The 22,697-nt window shown below is 44.8% G+C and overlaps 1 protein-coding gene across 1 annotated transcript in view; it reads right to left on the minus strand.

The window, feature by feature from the left end:
* Window positions 1–22,697, minus strand: part of LOC124544900 (aminopeptidase N-like) — a 132,837-nt gene that overhangs the window by 32,044 nt on the left and 78,096 nt on the right. Inside the window, exons 8-9 of the mRNA XM_047123632.1 lie at window positions 17,516–17,666; window positions 1,877–2,114 (exon numbers count right to left, since the gene is read on the minus strand). Coding sequence (XP_046979588.1) covers window positions 1,877–2,114; window positions 17,516–17,666 — 389 coding nt within the window. The remainder of the gene's footprint in view (window positions 1–1,876; window positions 2,115–17,515; window positions 17,667–22,697) is intronic.

Below are 22,697 nucleotides of genomic sequence, written 5' to 3' on the forward strand. Positions count from 1 at the left end.
GTGCCTAACAAGTGAAAGTGACAATGGAACACGTTTCGAACCATGTAGATCATCATCCTCGTCGGACAGGGAGCCACAAAGCCCGTCTCCAGTGTAACGTAGTGAAAGACAAACGCAGTCCAAGGAGCGGGTACTAAACGTAATTACATATACGGAATATCATCCGCAGCATAATAAAACAAAGACAATTATGAACAATTTATAATAAGTAAACAGCAATATGACCGTGTATGGCGTAAGAAAAACTACCGATGTTCAAGGGAGGACAAGGTGCACTTGCAACAAAAGCTGGTGTTTGTCGGTTTCAAGTGTGCGTGATACAATTTGCAGGACGTGCATGACAGTGACCAACTACGTTATACACATCAAACTGCGGGTCACGCAGACTACAGCGATTTTAGGGGAAGCAGTGGACGGTTGCGGAACTTCAAACAGAGCTACAGAACTGGAAGAGGTACGATGACGAAATTTCAAACAAAGCGTCAACTTGACGATGCATAGTAATCAGCGGAATCGGCCAGAAAATTTGTAGATGAGATAAAATAACTTATCTCATCGTTCAGTAACAAATTTGTTTTCGTCTCCGACCAATCGGAATTTGAAGAGAAAATACAGATGAAAGGAACACTGAAAATGAGAGATACCAAGGGAGTTGTAGCAAGCTGAACTAACATCAGTGCTGGAAGGTTATTTGTTGCGCTTTGAGAACCCGGAGCTGCTCTGCCCCCTAAGATTCCTCCTGGTGTGCGTCATCTTGCAAGGGCGGTAGGGAATATTTACGTCGCAGAAAGCAAGAGTGGAAAAATGGCTGTAAGAGAACTACAACTATGGCATAAGCGCTGCTTTAGGCCAATAGCTGATAAAAATAACTTGCTTTTGCTTGATTCCTGGTAAGCGTATAAAAATCGTACTTTTTTAGAGCAAACTATCCTTCCTGAAACGTGTGACATTACATTTCATACCAGCTGGAACATCAGGACAAATTCAGCCTATAAAACGTGTTATCACATTACGTGCAGCTACGCCTTAATGGGTAACCGGTTTCATGGTAAGCTGCTCGACAGACTTTTGAATTCGCCTGCATGACATCAAATTCCATCAGTTCTCACCATCCCGTTGCACCAATATAATTCTTTGATAGGGGATACCTAGGTGAACGCCCTGCTCGGTTTGTAACTCCCAAGGAGATCGCCTCTGACACTGATGGTTCCAACCTCTGTGATCACGTGGTGCGCAAGTTTTCATTCGTTGTTTTTAACGTTTCTCCAATGTCGACGATGTGCACTTTGCGAAGTGTAATACATGCACCCCATAGATCGGTATTCTCTGCACGTGTCGGGCACTCATTTTCTGTGGCCCTTCTGATGCACACGGTGAGTCATTAGCAGCTAATAATTAGAAATGAGCCTTATTAAAGAGAGAACTTGCGATCTTGCACTGAGGGGTTCCTTGTGAGGATTGGACAACATACTGAATAAAATTTTCACACTGCAGCGTAGTAGGCATTGATACGAAACTTTCTGGCAGATTAAAACTGTGTGCCAGACGGGGACTCGAACTGGCGACCTTTGCTTTTAACAGGAAAATGTTCTTCCGACTGAGCTACCCACGCACGACTCGCGACCCCTCCTGCCAGTATCTCGTCTCCTCCTTTGGATAATGTAATATTTGTTATCAGATGGTTAAGAGGCCGACTGAATATTTGGGAATGCTGGCTAAAGTGAAATTGGACGGAAATTTTATAGTATTTTTTTATCTCCTTTCTTAAACAGACTTTTGCCTTTAGCATAGTTCAGCCATTCGGGTTTCATCTGAAAGTAATGTTTTCGAAACGCGTCTCGAATGTGGAACAAAAGAAACTGTGTGGGTGTCTTACCGGTCCATTTGTAGTTGAGGAGTATCAGTTCTCCCTCCGACAGACCTACGGTGATGTCCATCTGGTCGTCGAGCATCCACACGCTCTGCACGACGTCGTCGCTACCCAGCTGGGAGCCGTTGTTGAAGGTAATGAAGATGGGCCACGGCGCTGCGGCCTCGCCGTCCCCGGACGGCGTCAGCTGGAACTGCCACTGCCAACAACGGGCACTCAGGTCACCGACCGTGTCGTGCTGCACCTGCACTTGGCACTCGAATTGTAGTAATAACTGAGTAATAATCGAGTAGTGAGGATTACTGGAGACTGGGAAACCACCTGCCGGCTCCAGCTAGTGACTTCTCCACTATCCCGGAAACCCTTACTTCGAGCGTATCCGACATGGCGGCCACGAACCTATCCACTTGTAAGGTGCCAGAATAAATGATCATATTCGCACCTTACATGAGAACTTTATACATCGCAACAAGAAGGTGAATATTACACCTAACGTTCTTCGGCGGTTATGAGAACATTTACCTCTCAGTATGTATTGCAAAAAGGGTTGACAGTAAATCGACGGTAATTAACACACCGTATGCGTGTCTTTGAGCGGAAGGTGGAACAGGCAACGTGAGTCGTTTTTAGTTTGAAAAATACAGGTGGGCAACGGCGTAGCGAAGGCGCGCTGCAAGGGTTACGACGGAAGCCACTTCAAGGTTTGGCAGGAGTAAGGTCAGCGACCCGACCAGGTGATTCAGGAGGGAGGGCCACGCAAGGGACAAAGGAAAGGCTTCAGAAAGCTACGTTTCGGAATTCCTATGGGACGCGAAGAAAAACTAGTAACGCATTTCGATGACGCGTCCAGCGCATGTGACACGAGGAAAGGTCAATATACTTTAGACCTCAAGAAGGGGCACAAAACGTCCGATTGGCGGAAACGCACAAGGAAGGAGAAAAATACTGAAGTTTCGACGCAGTTTGATAGAATGGACATTGCGATTAGTAGAGAGAGTTTCCACAAAATAAGAGGAACGCTCCTATTGATCGAAAAAGGCCGTGACGTGAAGAATAAATGAACCCAAGTGGCGGACGTAGTTCTGCCGTGAGTAGGACAAGAGAGAAATTTTCGGGGATTCGTCTCTGAACTGGCGTCAAGTGCAGAACGGAGTGTTTATCACTCTGTACGACTCAGAGAAGAAATTTGTGTGGACACTGCACTCACAGCGGCTGCAATCCAGCTCTAGCAACGTTTAGCTCCAACTGTGGAGAAACGAACCAGCCAAATTAGTTAATTGCTCTTGCGAGAACTGAGAGGGAACTATAGTATGCACGCTGCTCCAACCACGCGCGTGTATATCGCCACGTACTAAGACTAGGGCTGAGTACATGTTTTCTCGCATAACGAGAAACACAGGGGAAGTTTCTGCTGGAAAGTTCAGCAAAGGCCTGATTAGTTTTGTAGGAATTTCAGTGGGAGAGAGCGCCATTCCATTGCAGTCGGCAGCTTGTCGCAGATGAAGGCAAACACCGCATACAGAGGCTTAAACTGTGTTGCTTCACCAGCTTGTGTCCACTGTAAACTCGAGCGGCCTTGGCTAATCTTGCGCTCACATTTGTCACGTAACTAACGATCTACCGTAGACTTGATTGTCATCCTAAATAGTACCAAACTTTGAACCGGAATCGGACGATTTTCGTAGTACCGACCAACATCAAAACATATGTGTAGGAGCAGTTTTGTAAAGAAACTTCCAATTTAACTTTTATATTATTGTGCTTAGGATTACTGTTCTTTCAGAGAGTTAATATTTAATAGTGTTGTGTGTAGGATTACTTCACTTTTTGATGTTGGCGAGATGCGTTATCCATTGCGCTGTTTTTATGTCGTCGAGTTGAAAACTGTGTAAAAGCTCTAATTTTTGTGCTAAAATTTGCTACATTAAACTTGTCATTTCAACTTACACAGTTGTTTTCAATTCTGGAATACGCACCCATGTTACACACTGACTAAAGCCAATTAAATTAGTGGGACAAACACGGCAAAAAGGGGTCTCGGGTGATGATAAGCTATAAATTCAATAATAAATACAACACCGTTCGAGGCGTAACATTCAGAAAAAAAACACTCTAAACTGCCAAAAAACAAAAGGCGACAAAATCATTCAACACACAGCATAAGATCGCAGTATCCCAATCTGCAGTTAACTTATATAGCTGCACCCTATAACAAAATACCAATAACCCCTCCCTCCCCCTTCCCCCCACAAATACGAAAGCCGGTATCCCAACCTCCAGCTCACCTATGTAACTCACCCCTACACCAGGATACCAACAAACCCTCTCCCAACTGCAAACTCGGGTATCCGAATCTCCAGTTCACCTATATACGAGTACTTTGACTGTACCCAAAAGTGCACTTGCGGTGTCCACGGTTTTGTTGGATATTGCATTTGGTAATTGTGTGCGTGGTGAATAATGGAAAGTGAAGATGGGAAATGACGAGTCGGACAGGACAAGACGGCGAAACGCATGAGAAAATAGTTTTCGATAAACGACGTGAATGGATCAGAGTTTTAACATTAAATCGTGAAAGATGATAGAGGAATCGTGGTTCTTTAATGAAATCGTGGGAGAAGGTAGGTGGATCAGTGTTTATTAATAATAGTGTCATACGTTCGATATATTAATAAACATTGAACCACCTGCCTTCTCCTGTGGTTTACTTAAAAAACTGATTCAGTTACTCGGTGGTTAAGCAGGCACCTAAGAGTGCAGTTTAAATGTTACGACATAATCTCTTTTATATGACAACTGCACATCATGACGACTGGAGCACACTAAATGACACAACGACATACCTCACAGACACTACATAATTAAACAGCTAGAGCGTGCCACAGCGCCCGCTACAGCACTTCACTTCCACTCCGAAACATTCCGAGACTCCACGAGTCGGCGAGGTGTCGCGGCACAGCGCAGCTACTGTACGCGAGGGGCCGAAGCCGGCGGGCGGCGCAGTGAGGCAAGTCCTGTACACTGAGCAAGCGGTAAAGGGGACACCAGCAGAAATCTGGAGAGCCGATTAAGAAGAAATTAAAACTTTCAGCTCCGCCGATGACAACAGGATTTTGTCAGAGACGATAAAGAACTCGGAAGAGTATCTGAATGAAATGGATAGCCTGTCGAAAGGAGGTTATAAGGTAATATCGACGAAAGTTAAGCAAAGGTAAGTCTGATTAAATCACGTGACGATGAAGGAATTAGATTCGGAAATGATACATCACAAGTGGTAGACGAGTTCTGCTTTCTGCGGAGCAAAACAACTGATGACGGCTGAAGCAGAGAGTTTGTAAAATGTAGCCTGCCTATACTTCGAAAAGGTATCTGAAAAAGAGGAAGTTCTTAACATCCAATATAAATTTAAATTTCACGTAGTTTTTTGTGTATGTATTTCTCTGGATTGCAGCCTTTTTTATCTTAGACGTGGGCGACGAGCAGTTCAGACAAGAATATAGAAGCTACTTGGGGGGTGGAGCCAGAGAACAGTGTCTAAAGATTAGGTGCATAGTTGGCCTAAGCGAAAGCGAATTGCTGACAGGGATAGAAGCCATTCTCCAAATTGAAACGTATGATGGCTCTTGTCGCATGTTTGTAAATGTGCAGAGTGGTTATAGTTTGGCTACTTGAGCCAGTATAGAAGGAAAACTGCTTACCGTATAGGCACCCAGCTTTACAAGAATGATGTTCGGATTGTGCGCTGCAGGATTTGCGTTGTTAGTAGTGTTGGTTCGTTCTACGTCTACATCTGCATCTACATGAATACTCTGCAAATAACATTAAAGTGCCTCGCAGAGGGTTCATCGAACCACCTTCACAATTCTCTATTATTCCAATCTAGTATATCGCGCCGTAAGAACGAACACCTATATCTTTCAGTAAGAGCTCTGATTTCCCTTATTTTATGATAGTGATCGTTTCTCCCTATGTAGGTCGGTGTCAACAAAATATGTTCGCATTCGGAGGAGAAAACTGGTGATTGCAATTTCGTGAGAAGATTCCGCTGCAACGAGAAACGCCTTTCTTTTAATGATGTCCACCCCAAATTACGTATCATTTCAATGACACTCTCTCCCCTGTTCCACGATAATACATAACGTGCTGCCCTTCTTTGAACTTTTTCGATGCACTCCGTCAATCCTATCTGGTAAGGATCCCATACCGCGTAGCAGTATTCTAAAAGAGGACGGACACGCGTAGTGTAGGCAGCCTCGTTAGTAGATCTGTTGCATTTTCTGCGTCCTGCCAATAACACACAGTCTTTGGTTAGCCTTCCCTAAAACATTTTCTATGTGTTTCTTCCAATTTAAGTTGTTCGTAATTGTAATTCCTAGGTATTTAGTTGACTTTACCACCTTTAGATTTGACTGATTTATCGTGTAACCGAAGTTTAATGGATTCCTTTTAGCACTCGTGTGGATGACCTCACACTTTTCGTTATTTAGGATCAACTGCCAATTTTCGCACCATTCAGATATCTTTTCTAAAATGTTTTGTAATTTGTTTTGATCTCCTTATGACTGTATTTGCCGATAAACGACAGCGTCATCTGCTAACAACCTAAGACGGCTGCTCATATTGTCTCCCATATGGTTTGCATAGATAAGCAACAGCAAAGGGCCTATAACACTACCTTGGGGAACGCCAGAAATCACTTCTGTTTTACTCGAAGACTTCGCGTCAATTACTACCAATTCGCTGACGGGAAATCACAATCCAGTCACATAACTCAGACAATATTCCTTAACCACGCAATTTTACTACAAGCCGCTTGTGTGGTACAGTGTCAAAAGCCTTCCGCAAATCCAAAAATCAATCTGAAATCCCTTGTCAATAGCACTCAACACTTCATGCGAGTGAAGAGCTATTTGTGTTTCACAAGAACGATGTTTTCTAAATCCATGTTGACTGTGTGTCAATAGACCGTTTTATTCGTTTTAATTAGTAATGTTCGAACACAGTATGTGTTCCAAAATCCTGCTGCATATCGATGTCAATGATACGGGCCTGTAATTTAGTGGATTACTCCTACTACCTTTCCTGAATATTGGTGTGACCTGTGAAACTTTCCAGTCTTTGGGTACGGATCTTTCGTCGAACGAACAATTATATATGATTGTTAAGTATGCGGCTAATGCATCAGCATTCTCTGAAACGAACCTAATTGGTATACAGCCTGAACCAGAAGACTTGCTTTTATTGAGTGATTTAAGTTGCTTCACTACTCCGAGGATATTTACTTCTACGTTACTCATGTTGGCAGCTGTTCTTGGTTCGAATTCTGGGATATTTACTTCGTCTTCTTTTGTGAAGACATTTCGGTAGGCTGTGTTTAGTAACTCTGCTTTGGCAGGACTGTCTTCGATAGTATCTGCCATGCTATCGCGCAGAGAAGGCATTGATTGTTTCTTGCCGCTAACATCACATACGACCAGAAACTCTTTGGATTTTCTGCCAGGTTTCGAGACAAGGTTTCGTTGTGGAAACTGTTATAAGCATCTCGCATTGAAGTCCGCGCTAAGCTTCGAGCTTCTGTAAAAGATAGGCAATCTTGGGCATTTCACGTCTGTTTAAATTTGGCATATTTGTTTCGTTGTTTCTGCAACAGCGTTCTGACACTTTTTGTGTGCCAAGGAGGATCAGCTCCATCGTTTGTAAATTTATTTGGTATAAAACTCTCAATTTGTGCCGATACCATTTCTTTGAATTCAAGTCAAATCTGGGCTACACTTTTATTATTAATTTGGAAGGGGTGGAGATTGTTTCTCGGGAAGACGTCAAGTGAACTTTTATCTGTTTTTTTGAATAGGTATATTTTTCGTTTATTTTTAGGGGATTTGGGGGTTCCAATATTGAGTCTCGCTACGACAACCCTGTGTTCACCAATCCCTGTATCCGTTTTTATGCTCGTTATTAACTCAGGATTATTTGTTGCTGAGAGGTGAAGTGTGTTTCCACAACCGTTTACTACTCGCGTGGGCTCATGAACTAACTGCTAGAAATAATTTTCAGAGAATGCATTTAGCACAATTTCGGATGATGTTTTATGCGTACCTTCGGAATTAAACATGTATTTTCGCTAACATATCCAGGGTAAATTAAAGTCACCACGAAATATGCTCGTATGAGTCGGGTACGTGTTTGAAATCAAATACAAGTTTTCTTTGAACTAACAATGACCTCGTCTCATGCTAATTCGCAGGAGATATCTACTTCAATTTCGCGACAAGATAAACTACTTCCAACATCAACAAATACGCCACCGCCAACCGTGTTTAGCCTGTCCTTTCGGAACACCGTTAGGTTATTTGCAAAAATTTCGGCTGAGCTTATATCCGGCATTAGCCACCTTTCAGTGCCTATAACGATTTGAGCATCAGTGCTTTGTATTAGCGCTTGGAGCTCTGGTACTTTCCCAACACAGCTATGACAATTTACAACTGTTATACTGACGGTGCCTGTATCTACGTTCTTGCTGTGTTCCGCCTGCAAATAAAAAAAAACGCCCAGTCCACGCCAAAAAGCCCCTGCTACCCGTGTAGCCGCCTGCTGCGTGTAGTGGACACCTGATCTATTCAGCGGAACCCGAAACCCAGCCACCCTTTGGAGCAAGTCGAGGAATCTGCAGCCTACACGGTCGCAGAACCGTCTGAGCCTCTGATTCAGACCCTTCACTCGGCGCTGTACCAGAGGTGCGCAATCGGTCCTGTCGACTATGCTGCAAATGATCACCTCTGCTTTCACCTTGCCGGCAAGACTGGCAGCCTTTACCACTTCTCTGTACCAGAGGTGCGCAATCGGTCCTGTCGACTATGTTGCAATGGTCACCTCTGCTTTCATCTTGCTGGCAAGACTGGCAGCCTTTACCAATTCTGTTAGCCTCTCGAAACCAGAGAAAATCTCTCCTGATCCAAAGCGACACATATCATTGGTACCGACGTGAGCCACCACCTGCAGTTGGCTGCACCCTGTGCTCTCTGTGGCACCCAGGAAGATGCGTTCCACGTCTGGAGTGACTCCACCCGGTATGCACACGGAGTGCACATCGGTTTTGTTTCCACGTCTCTATGCCGTGTCCCTAAGGGGCCCCACAACGCGCCTGATGTTGAAACACGAGTATCAGCGTGTATCACTGTTCCAGACAGGTAGGACGGGTCTGGACGTGGGGAGCAGGGTTTTACTTGTAAAGCTCTTTCATAGAAACAACAGCAACAGTGATGGCGCCCTTTGGAGTACCGACGCGTTAAAGGAACTCTGAGACGTCCTCTTTCCGCACCGGGGTTGAAGGGCGTAATTCAGAAGTTGAGATTAACTGGCGATTCGGGAATTGCTCCCGGGAGAGGCCGACGGCCAACTGCGCCACAAACTGATGAAGGAGTTATACTGCCGCACGCGATGTGCGACCTGCTGGCAGTGCGCCAGCCGTGTCAGGGCAGCTGGACGTTCCGTGGTCCGACGTTACAAGAGTGCTGCGAACGAGAGTCATACGGTATACGTACTAACTTCACATCAATCACCAACTTTTGGCACGTGATGCAGACATTCGAATAGGCTTTGCTATAACGTTTCTTGCAAGGACTGAAGTTGATGACGTGTGGCCTCGGAACATTTTGTGGTGTGACGGAGGTCATCTCTCCCGGTCAACAAACACTCCGTATTTAAAGGCAATCGAGAACCTGTGTGACGACTCCAGCTGGGCTGTTGGCATCACAGAGCCTCCACTGGGGAACCTTACGCGGCTGACCACGGCACTGCAGTTGGCACGGGTCCGCCAGTCTCGCACCTGTCTCGGTAGGTGGCCGCGTCAGTGCGACTCGGCAGCGTACGCCGTCCACTCGGCCGTGGCAGCGGCGCGGGGGGCCCAGTCGTGCAGACTCTCTGAGGGGAACCGACGGTGCCGGGCTGCGATCTGCGTCGTCAGGCGGACTCAGCATGCGCCGCGACGGTACGGGGCGCCACTGCGTGTTCATCTTTTGTTCGCACAGCTGCCCACATCACACTTGAGGCGTGCCACGCCGATGTCGGACGACGCTCGAATTACGGACACCTCGACGGAAGCTCGCCTCTGTCTGTCCACTGACCAAATGAGAAGGCGGGATATTTCCGCTCGCCTGCAGCAGACGGGAAACGGCAGCAGGGGCCGGCCGGACTCGCCAGCCCTGCCGGATCCGACCGCTTCTCTCGTCTGCGGCATTCCGGGGACTTGGTGTAGGTACGCCTCAACGTTTCCCAGTGAGTAACATTCTGCAGTCACGATTCCTGCAGACGCTAATTTTTCAGTCTGGTGTGCATTGGCGAAAGTAAAGCAGATCCCCGGCTGAGATTAATTCCGAGAATCCTAATAAAATTTAATTCTGACGATTCAAAGTCTGGCGACCAGCGGCAGACGTAGGAACGAAAAAACACCGAGACTAGAATGTAAGTCCCCACAATGGAAGGGGAAGCCCAATCCGACAACAGCCGATGGTGGCTGATTACGGACCGACGAGTTGATAGACCAAACACGTTCCTAGATTAAATGTATCCCCAGTTGTGATTATCGACAATCATCAGCTGTGTACTGGAATGACGACACCGAGTTCGTGCTCGACCGGGAGTGGAAGGCGGATTTGCCGCTTGTCGCCAGATGGCTACCCGAGCACGGCTCGCGGCCACACCTGTACACGTACACACGTAACGGGCGTACGAGTACAGGTCGCAGACACACGTGGATCTTTCGGCCTGGCGCTGAGCTGAGTCGCGGTCGCATAGCTGGTAACTGCTCGTCATAAGCGGGTCCCGGTCGAGCACGAATCAAAAGTGTCGTCGTTCCAGTACACAGCTGACGAATATCCGTACTCGCAACTGCGGATACGTCGCATGTACTTCGTAACGGCTAGAGTTACCGCAGTACCTGTTCCTTTGGTCGTGCGTGCATGTCCGAAGAAAATCTGCATCGTAATTCGTAAGAACACAGGCACTGCAATATCGTAAACGTGTCTGTTTCCAGTCCGATAACTCATCCTGGCGGCACAGAACGACGGCGAAAATAGCCAATATCTAGCTCGTACGCACTTACTCATTTATAATTTCTTGTTAATAATACCCTATATAAGATTGGAAATGTTATTAAATAATGTTGAATGTTTGCTTATGACAAGTTTTTAATTCTGAACCGTTACCTGCCCTGAATTTACACTGGCCAGTTGCCTCGTTTCTTATAGTTTCAAAAATGTTCTAGTCCTGGAAATTATTTAGGTAACTTCACAAACAGATCCAAGTTTCGAAAAAGTCTCCTGCAGATCTGTCTTCATTAAGCTGGCGCACCCAAAACTTTTCCTCCAAGTGTTTTGCTAAGAATAATGTTCTTCACTAGCAGAAGCCAATGCAAAAACTCGTCATCAGAATCGCTCGTGCTATCCCCACAACACAACTGATGCGACCTCCCTATCGGCCGTTAACTATAGCCAATGTTGGCACCCGTGGAGGACGACTTCTGTCGGCATTGCGCCATATAGCCACTGCTTTACATCGGTTCGGGAGAAATATGCATCCAATGTGCGTGCACAGGACAGGTCACGACACCCTTAAAAACGGGGACGTGAAGCGAGTTTCATATGTAAGGATCAACTGTAGTGCATTATACTTCACTACCACTTTATAGTCGGGATCTGCATTTAGGAGTAGCGGGAAGGGCTCTGAGGGACAGGGTACAAGGGAGAAAGACAATACTCCGCAGGAATTTCTAAAATCATTGAGGCAAGTGGCAACGAAACGTCCATTCAAGTTGGTGTGTAGAGTCCGTGAGACTGGCGATGTACCATCAGAGTGTCGAAAAAATATAATTCGCGTAATTCTGGAGACAGCAAGTGCAGATAAACGCGAAAACTATCGCACAGTCGGTTTAAAGGCTCGTGCATCTAAGTTGCTGACGAGATTAATGGAGAGGAGAATGGAAAAGAAAACTGAGGATCTGACAGACGACCATCGGTGTGGCTTTAGAAAATGTAAAAGGACCAGGGTGGCAGTTCTTGACCGTTGGGTTTAATAATGAAAGCAAGGTCGAAGAAAACTCGAGACACGCTCACACCATCGGCGACCTAGAAAAAGCATTCGACAATATGAAATGGTGCACGATGTTCGAAATTCAGAAAAAAACAGCGCTGAGCTGTGAGCTGTAGGGAGGGACAAACTGTACAAGAACCGAGAGGGAACGAAAAGACTGGAAGACAAACAACGAAGTGCTTAGGTAAAAAGTCCTTAAGACAGCGATCCAGTGTTTTGCCTGTACTGTTCAATCTATACATCGAAGAAGCAATGACGGAAATAAAAGAGGCGTTCAACAATGGAATCAGATTACAGGATGAAAGAATATCAACGATAACGTTCACTGATAACATTGCTATCCTCAGTCAGCGTGAAGAAGAATTACAGGACTTGTTGGATGGAATTGGTACAAATATGCATTCATAGTACACTGGTACGAGACAAAGGTAACGGAATGTACAAGAAACAAGAATAGCGAGCAAGTAAACATCAAAATTGAGGATCACAAAGTAAAGGAATTTTGCTACACTGGAAGCAAAATTATGCACGACGGCCGAAGCGAGGTCGGTGTAAAAAGTAGTCTAGCACAGGCAGAGGGGCTCAAGTCCACAGCTGTCTAACAGAGGCCTCTATTTAAGGAAGAAATTTCTGATAAGGTATAGTTCGTGCGCAGCATTGTATAATATCCAATTGTGGTGTGCGGGAAAAGCGGGACAGAGCAGAATCGAAGAGTTTGAGATGTGGTACAACAGAAAAATGTTGAAAATTAGGTGGGCTGAAAGGTCAGAGAGGAACGGAATATATGGAAAACACCGACAAGAAGAAAAGACAGGATAGTAGGACATCTGTTAAAAAAGACATCAGGGATCGGGGATAACTTCCGTGGTTCTCGAGGGACCTGTGCAGGGAATAAAACTGTAGGAGAAGGCAACGTTTTGAATTTATACAACAAATAATTGAGGACATAGGATGTAGATGTTAATATGGTATGGAGAGGTTTGCAGGAGAAGAATTCGTGGTGGGCTGGATCAAACCAGTCAGACGACTGATGACTAAAAGAAAATAGAAAAGTGGATGTGTGTCTGGATAAGGTCAAGAGGAGGAAAGAAAAGGGAGGGAAGCTCTGCAATTAGAAAGTAGTGCGGAAGGGCTAGTCAAATCTGATAAGAGTGATAGATGTCAGGGCGGGTTTAACTGCCAGGAGGTGGGAGTCTGCTAAAACTGTGCAGGGAGAGGATATGGAAAACGTATAAGTGTAGAGCGCGCGGAATGTGTTGTTATATGCGTCGCAGCACACCAGGATTTGTAGCTAAGCGGGAAACTATGAAGTTACTATAGTCGAGTCTACGGGGAGTGTAGGATGTACAGATGTGTTTAGTGTCAACATGGAGGTGGGGAAAAGATATGACCTCGTAAAAGACTGTTACAGGGGAAGGCATGTGGATTCAGGAAGCAAGGCCGAGAGTGTGTTGTTCGATGAACTTGCAGGGGTTGATGGAATGACGGGTTGTCAGATATCGAGGCAACATTTGCGTAGGAGAGGATAGGTCACATGCAGGCATTGTAGGCGTGGGGGATGGCGAAGGGACGCCGTCCCTACGTTCTGTCAGTCAAAAGCTTCTGCCTGTTGAGGTGTTTCTGTTCGACAGTTAGCAGACGGCGTTTCCATATTAGTTTACAAACAAGAGTTGGTCCAAAACATTTTAGTGTGCTTCTTAATTGGGAAGGGCGGTCGTAATCACTAAGGTAACAGTCATGGATACGGAAACTGCAAACAGTTCACCGCATAATTGTTGCCTAAGTTTTAGAGGGACTGATCTTGATGAGTCGCTGCTTTGACTAGAATGTCAACTGATGAAGGGTAGACGTAGGGCAAAATTGCGAAAAAATTTGATTTTTTTTCATTTCATAATTTATTACGTTGATTCTTTAAGAATTCATCGGAAAGTTTCATAAGCAAATTCTGGCTAGAAATATGTTTTAAAAAAGTTTGTATGGGTGTGTGTGCCTGCTACGCTGCCCCCCGCCACCTCTTTCTGAGCTGTCATCCACACCTCACCTCCTCTATGCTAGAATTTATTTTTTTTCCATTAATTTTTCCTTCAACGAACTGCAGGTGAGTCTAAAAGGCTGCCAGAAAGATTATGTCTGTTTGTTCCTTTCTTTACAAACGTGGTTTTTAGAAGGTGGAAGGCCACTGGGAGGTGTTAACAGACTGACAGACAAGGAAATCCACACTTTACAATTATACCATGGAAAAACTATCAATGATAACCTACATAGTGTGAAAACAATGCAGCAAGCCGTGTGGACAATATTCTTGCACAAGCTTTCCACGGATAATAATCCTCAACATCCCCTTTGTGAAAATATCTTCTGGCAGAAGCCAGTGGAAAGCGATACACCCACAAACATGGTTTGACACATGCTGTTTTAGACGTTATAAAACCAATTTTCAAGTACCTATCCAGTCCTGAACTGCTCAAAAAATGTGTACATGCGAAAACATAGGATGCGTTGTCCAAAAACAGTATTTGTGTCCTCAGTTGTTGTGAGGGTAGTTACATGATATATATGTCTAGTGGAAATGTAGATAGGATTAAGTGCCTGTAGAGACTAGACTTCCATCCAGGTGCGTTCACACTGAAGCATCGATGGAGCGCGACTGGACAAAGCTCAGGCAGCAGAAGAAAAAATGGGAAACATGCCAAGCGAAAGGAGGCAGGGGGAGAGATTAGACCAGGAAGACGACGAAGAGAATAAAGGTTATGGACTTGGAGAACATTAGTCACTAGAGGTACAGAAATAATGTCAAAAAGCTTTAAATGCGAATTGCTATAAACTGACTTTTTGAGCTGTAATGTACCTTTTATCAGGAACCATAAAAGGTAACATCCTGAAATTTGGGATAGTTCTTAAGAATTACTTACTGAATAATCCTGTGCAGTGCTTTTCTGTTATCTTTTTCCTGAGAAAAGTTCTGCTTTAAGGACGACAAACGGGCCGACTTCGAGCAAGAGAGCCACTGCAGGACATTTTAATTTCTACTGTATATACTTTAACAAATAAATTCATAAAACTTTGTCAGCATGACCAGGAAGGATTGAGGACTCACATTCATAGCAGTGGTAGTTCAAAAACTTAGCAAAATACCTTTTTTTACATGTGAAATTTCATCTTTTTTTCACTTACTACTGGCTGCATTTGTTGCTATAGGTACACTTTTCTTCCTAAGTGAGAGAGATTCTTCGATGAATTTTGCACAGCATACGAACAGTACTCTCAGGTGAATGAAACTCTAGAATTTTCCAAACCTATTAAAAAACTGTGGTAAAAATTGAGATAATTAACTATAAAATTTGAGTTTTTTCTAAACATGAAATTTAAAATGTAACAGTTCATTCAGTTTTTCATAAATTAAATAAATTGTAGAGTTTCATACACCTATAACTATGGTTTGTATGCTGTACAAAATTCATGGAAGAATCTCTCTTACTCAGGAAGAAAAGTGTACCTACAGCAACAAATGCAGCCAGTAGTTAAGTGAAAAATGATGAAATTTCACATGTAAAAAATGTATTTTGTTACGTTTTTGAGCTGTCACTGCTAAGGGTATGAATCCTGAATCCTTCCTCGTCATGCTGTCAAAGTTTTATGAATTTATTTGTAAAAGTATAGACAGTGGAAATTAAAATGTCCTGTGGTGCCTCTCCTGCTCCAAGTCGGCCCGTTTGACGTCCTACCCCCCTTAAAATTTGAGAAAAATAAAACAGTCCCGAGCCAAACAAAAATGAAAAGTTAATTTCAAAGCAACTATGACCTTAAAAAAAATCTGTTCCACAGTTTTATTAGCCTCTTATGCAGCTTTAAACTGTGAAATTTCAGTTTTATTGCTGGATTAGTTTACGAGAAAAGGTACATTATAGAAACAATAAATAAAAATTCATATCCTTATAAAATGTATGTTGATGCGCAATTTCAAACAAAAATTTCACAAAATATCAAGCATTATGTTGTTCATAACAGTCTCAAGTTTTACTAGTTCGGCTGTAATACACTGAAGCGCCAAAGAAGCTGCTGTAGGCATGCGTATTCAAATAGAGATATGTAAACAGATACAATACGGCGCTGCGGTCGGCAACGCCTATATAAAACAAGAAGCGTCTGGCGCAGTTGTCAGATCGGTTACTGCTGCTACAATGTCAGGTTGTCAAGATTTAAAAGAGTTTGAACGTGGCGCTATAGTCGGCGCACGAGCGATGGGACACAGCATCTCTGAGGTACCGATGAAGTGGGAATTTTCCCGTACGACCATTTCACCAGTGTACCGTGAATATCAAGATTCCGGTAAAACATCAAATCTCCGACGTCGCTGTGGCCGGAAAAAGATCCCAGAAGAACAGGACCAACTACGACTGAAGAGAATAGTTTGAGGTGATTGCAGCAATTTCCAGAAGGATTTCATTTCTGATTTTAATGCTGGGGTACGAACTAGTGTGCCGGCCGGAGTGGCCAAGCGGTTCTAGGCGCTTCAGTCTGGAACCGCGCGACCGCTACGGTCGCACGTTCGAATCCTGCCTCGGGCATGGATGTGTGTCATGTCCTTAGGTTAGTTAGGTTTAAGTAGTTCTAAGTTCTAGGGGACTGATGATCACAGCAGTTAAGTCCCATAGTGCTCAGAGCCATTTGAACCAATATGAACAAGTGTGAACGTGCGAACCATTCGACGAAAATTCATCGATGTGGGTTTGCGGAGCCGAAGGCCCACTCGTGTACCCTTGATGACTGCACGACACAAAGCTTTACGCCTCGCCAGGGCCCGCAGATACCGACATTAGAATTTCGATGATGGAAACATGTTGCCTGGTCGGACGAGTCTCGTTTCAAATTGTATCGAGCGCACGGTATGGAGACAACCTTGCGAATCCGTGAACACTGCGTGTCAGCAGGGGAATGTTGAAGCTGGTGGAGGCTCTGCAATGGTATGGGGCGTGTGCAGTTGGAGTAATACGGGACCCCTGACACGTCTAGATAAGACTCTGAACAGGTGACACATACGTAAGTATCCTGTCTGATCACCTGCATCCATTCGTGCCTATTGTACATTATGACAGTTCAGCAGGACGATGCGGCACCCCAAACGGCCAGAAAATGCTACAGAGTGCCTCCAGGAACACTATTCTGAATTTAAACACATCCTTTGGCCACGAAACACCCAAGACACGAACATCGATGAGCATATCTGGGATGCCTTGCAACGTGGTGTTCACAAGAGATCCCCGCAGAATTCGTGGCGTCAGGTCCCTCTAGCACTACTCCAGGCATTAGTCGAGTCCATGCCACGTAATGCTACGGCTCTTGTGCGTGCCCTCGTGGGCCCTACACGGTATAAGCAGGTGTAGCAGTTTCTTCGGCTCTTCAGTGTATTTTTGGAGATATATATGTTTAAGTACAAGAATACATTTTTCCCCACGTCTGTCCTTAAGACGGATCTAGAGGGAATGTCGTGATTTCTGGAGGCTGTGGTGGAGGGGTAGGGCGGCGTAGTGGCCGTAGAGGAGTGGGGAGGGGAGGTACCTGCTTCAGCTGCACCTGGCTGCCGTCCTTGGTGACGTTGATGACGGGGTAGCCGGCGGTGGAGGTCCAGAAGGCCATGCGCTCCTGCAGCTGCGGCTCGCCCGGCGCCAGCGCCTCGAACAGGTCCGCCGGCCGCGCGCTGCTGTAGTTGCTGCAACGGGACGCCGTAAGCTGCGCCGCCAGCTCCCGACGCTCGAGGCTTTGCTGTGCGCAGTGCTGTGTGCTAAATCTACGTCTACATCTACGTCTCCCCGAGCCACCGAACGGTGTGTGGCGGAGGATACCCCGTGCCACAACTAGTCCTTTCCCTTCCTGTTCCGATCTGGGCAAGTACATGCCTAGTAAGTGGATTGACGACGGAAGGACCCCACCGTGGTTTAATAACGAAATATGGAAACTGCGGAGTAGGCAAAAACTGTCGGATTCTCGGTTCGAAAGACGACGTGCAAGTGACGAGAGGCAAATGTTAGTAGAGATTCTTGCGTCTGTGGAAAGATCGACGGGTGAGGCATACGGCAGCAACCACCGCCGTAATTCGACTACAGATCCGGCGGGGTACCCCAAAAAATCCTGGTCCCGTGTAAAATCGCTAATCGGTGCTAAGGCTTCTATCCAGTCAACTCTTCACCAGTCTGGTTTGGCAGAAGACGATAGCAAAAGGAAGGCCCGAGTTTTAAATTCCACATTTAAGAAATCGTTCGATCGCGAGAATCTTACAGACGTACCTATCATTCGACCATCGCAGAGAGTCCCGTACGGACGACAAAGTAATAAACGTCGATGTCGTAGAAAAACAACTGAAGGAGTTGGAAAGCAAACAAAACGCCAGGACCAGATGGAATCCAAATTCGGTTTTACAAAGATTACCCTACGTAAAGGAAACAAAAGTAAAATTCGGAGTAGGTATTAAAATCCATGGAGAAGAAATAAAAACTTTGCGGTTCGCCGATGACATTGTAATTCTGTCAGAGACAGCAAAGGACTTGGAAGAGCAGTTGAACGGAATGGACAGTGTCTTGAAAGGAGGATATAAGATGAACATCAACAAAAGCAAAACGAGGATAATGGAATGTAGTCAAATTAAATCGGGTGATGCTGAGGGGATTAGATTAGGAAATGAGACACTACTTAGGGAGTAAAATAACTGATGATGGTCGAAGTAGAGAGGATATAAAATGTAGACTGGCAATGGCAAGGAAATCGTTTCTGAAGAAGAGAAATTTGTTAACATCGAGTATAGATTTAAGTGTCAGGAAGGCGTTTCTGAAAGTATTTGTATGTAGTGTAGCCATGTATGGAAGTGAAACATGAACGATAAATAGTTTGGACAAGAAGAGAATAGAAGCTTTCGAAATGTGGTGCTACAGAAGAATGCTGAAGATTCGATGGGTAGATCACATAGCTAATGAGGAGGTATTGAATAGAATTGGGGAGAAGAGGAGTTTGTGGCACAATTTGACGAGAAGAACGGATCGGTTGGTAGGGCATGTTCTGAGGCATCAAGGGATCACAAATTTAGCATTTGAGGGCAGCGTGGAGGGTAAAAATCGTAGAGAGAGACCAAGAGATGAATACACTAAGCAGATTCAGAAGGATGTAGGTTGCAGTAGGTACTGGGAGATGAAGAAACTTGCACAGGATAGGGTAGCATGGAGAGCTGCATCAAACCAGTCTCAGGACTGAAGACCACAACAACAACAACCCTACGTCGTTGGCCCCTTACTTAGTTTGCATTTATTGCGAATCTCACGACCAGCGTAAAGTTCCGAGCGCAGGTTACTCCTGCATATAATAAGGCTAAAAGATCGGATCCGCAAAATTACAGCCCAACATCCTTAACATCGGTTTGTTGCAAATTCTAGAACATGTTTTGAGTTCGAGTACAGTAAATTTCCTAGAGACGGACAAGTCGTGTCCACAAATCAGAAAGAACGCAGCTCGGTCTTTCCTGACACGATTGCTGCCAACTGCGGCTGATTTCCGGCCGCCCACTGCGGACTGGTAGCGGCAGTGCGAGGCCCCCAGCCGCAGCTCCAGTTCCCGGTCCCCGTGGTGCAACCCTGCAACTCGCATCTGTTTGAACCTGCTCACTGCAGCAAAGTCTTGGAATTCCGTTCACTGTTTGTGGTGGTACTATGGGTACGGGGTTTCGTTGCGTTGGCTAAAGATCCTTTATCAATTATCGCAACACTATATTGACAAATTGCTTTCGTTGCTTTCGGTACGTAGCCTTGAGTCTTATCAATACTGAATCCTTTTTTAAATATTAGCTGCGTTATGGCGCTCGAGTATATGATTATTAACACATAATTTTAATTTTCTGGTTGTAATATAAAACTGTGATACCACAAAACCCAATTTAGTTTTTTTTCTGTATATCCGAATTGCGCGTCACTAACGTACAAAAATGTAAATTATAGATCAGTTTTTTACAAACATTAACTACCAATTTCTGAAGCGTATAAAATTAATACGACATCTTTAGTGAAAACATATATTATAAGTCAATTCAATCTGAAGTTATCTTGTGTCATGTGTGAAGTTTTGTTTTATGACCAAATGTAAAATTTATTAATTACAAGTAAACAAATCAATGTATCTGGTGAGAAACCGGAACAACTTAATTTATAAGAAAATCACAAGTCAGCAGTTACAATTATGGTATACACAAATCGAGATTAATTCAGGACTATAATGGAAGTAAAAAATCAGATACCTACAATGAAGTTCTGTGGAGACAAGCCATACAAAGCACAAGTACAGATGCATTGTGTTTGTTGTTCTCAAATATTTCTTATTTGGTATAAGAAGCAATTAGTGATGCGTTTTTAACGCCTAGTTGAGAACAGTAGTTAAGCTCACAAGAGATAGTGTCTCGTTTCGTAATTCCCTCAATATCATCTCACGTAATTTTACTACTTACATGACCGTTGTTTTAGTTTTGTTGACGTTCATTCAATAATCTCTTGCAAGTTGACTATCCAATCCATTTAACTGACCTTTAAAGTGTTACAGTTCCATCGGCAGATCTTACATCTTTTATTTCTTCTCCTTGAAATTTAATTCCCTTTTCAAATTTCAGAGTGTTTTCCTCTATGCCTGTCTGTGTAACATATGAACCAGTCTGTAACGCCATCTCACTCACCTCTTCCGAACTGCTGCCTCTTCTATATCAGCGTATACATGCGGACTCCGCAAGCGCCCGCCTCGCTCTGGGCGGGGCGTGCCCTGTGTCACTACTAGTCATTTCCTTTTCTGTTCTACACGGAAAAGCAACGAGAAAAAGAAGACTCCTTTTATGCTGCTGAACGAGCACTACTCTCTCTCATCTTATCTTCACGGTCCTTACACGCAGTCAGTCTCAAATACCGGTTCTCTAAATTTTCTCAGTAGTGATTCGCGAAAAGAATGTTGCCTCTCTTCATCGGTGCCCATTTGAGTTCTCAAAGCATCTCCGTAGCACTTGTGTCTTGTTCGAATCTGCTGCTAACAAATCTAGCAGCCCGCCTCTGAACTGTTGCGGCGTCTTTCTTTACTCCGACCTGGTGTGGATCCCAAACATTCTGGCAGTACTCAACAATTGATCACACTGTCCTACATGCAGTCTCGCTTGCAGATGAACCACTCTTTCCTAAAATCCTCCCAATGAACCGAACTCTGCCATCCGCCTTCCAACTACAAACCTTAAATGCTCATTCTGTTTCGTACTGTTTTGCGATATTACTCCCAGATACTTAATCGACTTGACCGTGTCAAGCAGAACACTGCTAATGCCGCACTCGAACGTTACAAGTTTCTTTTTGCTACTCATCTGCATTTACTTGCATTTTGCTACATTTCGAGCTAGCTGCTATTTATCACACTAACTATAAATCTTTTATCCTCTTATAATGGCTCAGCGGCTACACCAGAGCATCATCAGCAGACGTCCGCAGACTGCCGCCCTCCCTGTCCCACGTGAAGAGCAACAGCAGTCGCATCACACTTCAAAAATGCTTCAAATGGCTCTGAGCACTATGGGAATTAACTTCTGAGGTCATCAGTCCCCTAGAACTTAGAACTACTTAAACCTAACTAACCTGAGGACATCACACACATCCATGCCCGAGGCAGGATTCGAACCTGCGACCGTAGCGGTCGCGCGGTTCCAGGCTGTAGCGCCTAGACCCGTTCGGCCACTCTGGCCGGCCATCACGCTTCCTTGGCGCACTTCCGACGACACCCTTGTCTCTGATGAACACTTGCCGCCGAGGACAGTGTACTGGGTTCTGTTACTCGAGAAGTCTTCGAGCCACTCATATATCTCTGAACCTATTCCGGTGTACTATGTCAGATGCTTTACAGAAATCTAGGAATACGGAATCCGCCTGTTGCCCTTCGTACATAGTTCGTAGGATCTCGTGTGAGAAGAGGACAAGCTGAGTTTCATCGGTAGACGTTTTCTAAACCATGCTGATATGTGGACAGAAGCTTTGCCCTCTCATGAAACTTTAATACGCGGGGTTGGAACTTTAATAGTGGCTACTATTTATTTACAGTTAGTACAAAAAAGACACGTCTTTCATAGTTTTATTGACCTTCAAAGTAGTCACCATCATTGTGCAAAAGCCGCTGCCAGCGATGTGGAAATCGTAGGACACTCTTAGCAGTGCCAGTTCTGTTCACACTTTGAGCGGCGCGGTCTATTGCCCGACGAATTTGTAGTAGTTCTGAAGCGAATGCCGTGAAGTGTTTCCTTCAGTTGAGAAATCGAGTTGAACTCACGAGGCCTTAAGTCAGGGGAGTGCAGTAGGTGGTATAACACTTAGCAGCCCCATCAGTCACAGCTTACACTGTACGTGCTTGAGCATTGTCCTGAAAAAGTACGGTCAGGTCCAGCAGCATGTGTCATCACCTCTGTCTCTATGCTGTTCAGTTTTGGAACACAAGCTACAATCACACGTTACTATTAGAGGCATGTATGCTTTTGGCAGTTACCACTGTGCTACACGGCTGCCGTTACCGAGCAATTGAAGCCGCGAGAGACAGAGCGGCTTCTCCTCTGTAAAGCAGACCACGTACCATGGTTTACGTACAATAACTCCGTCTTTCGTCAACTTTCCCTTAACCAGCATTTACAGGCGAAATCTTGATATTAGGATCACTTCCCATTCGAGATGGGCATCGAGCTATTGTAGAGATG

Source organism: Schistocerca americana, chromosome 8 (assembly GCF_021461395.2).
Source record: "Schistocerca americana isolate TAMUIC-IGC-003095 chromosome 8, iqSchAmer2.1, whole genome shotgun sequence".
NCBI lineage: Eukaryota > Metazoa > Arthropoda > Insecta > Orthoptera > Acrididae > Schistocerca > Schistocerca americana.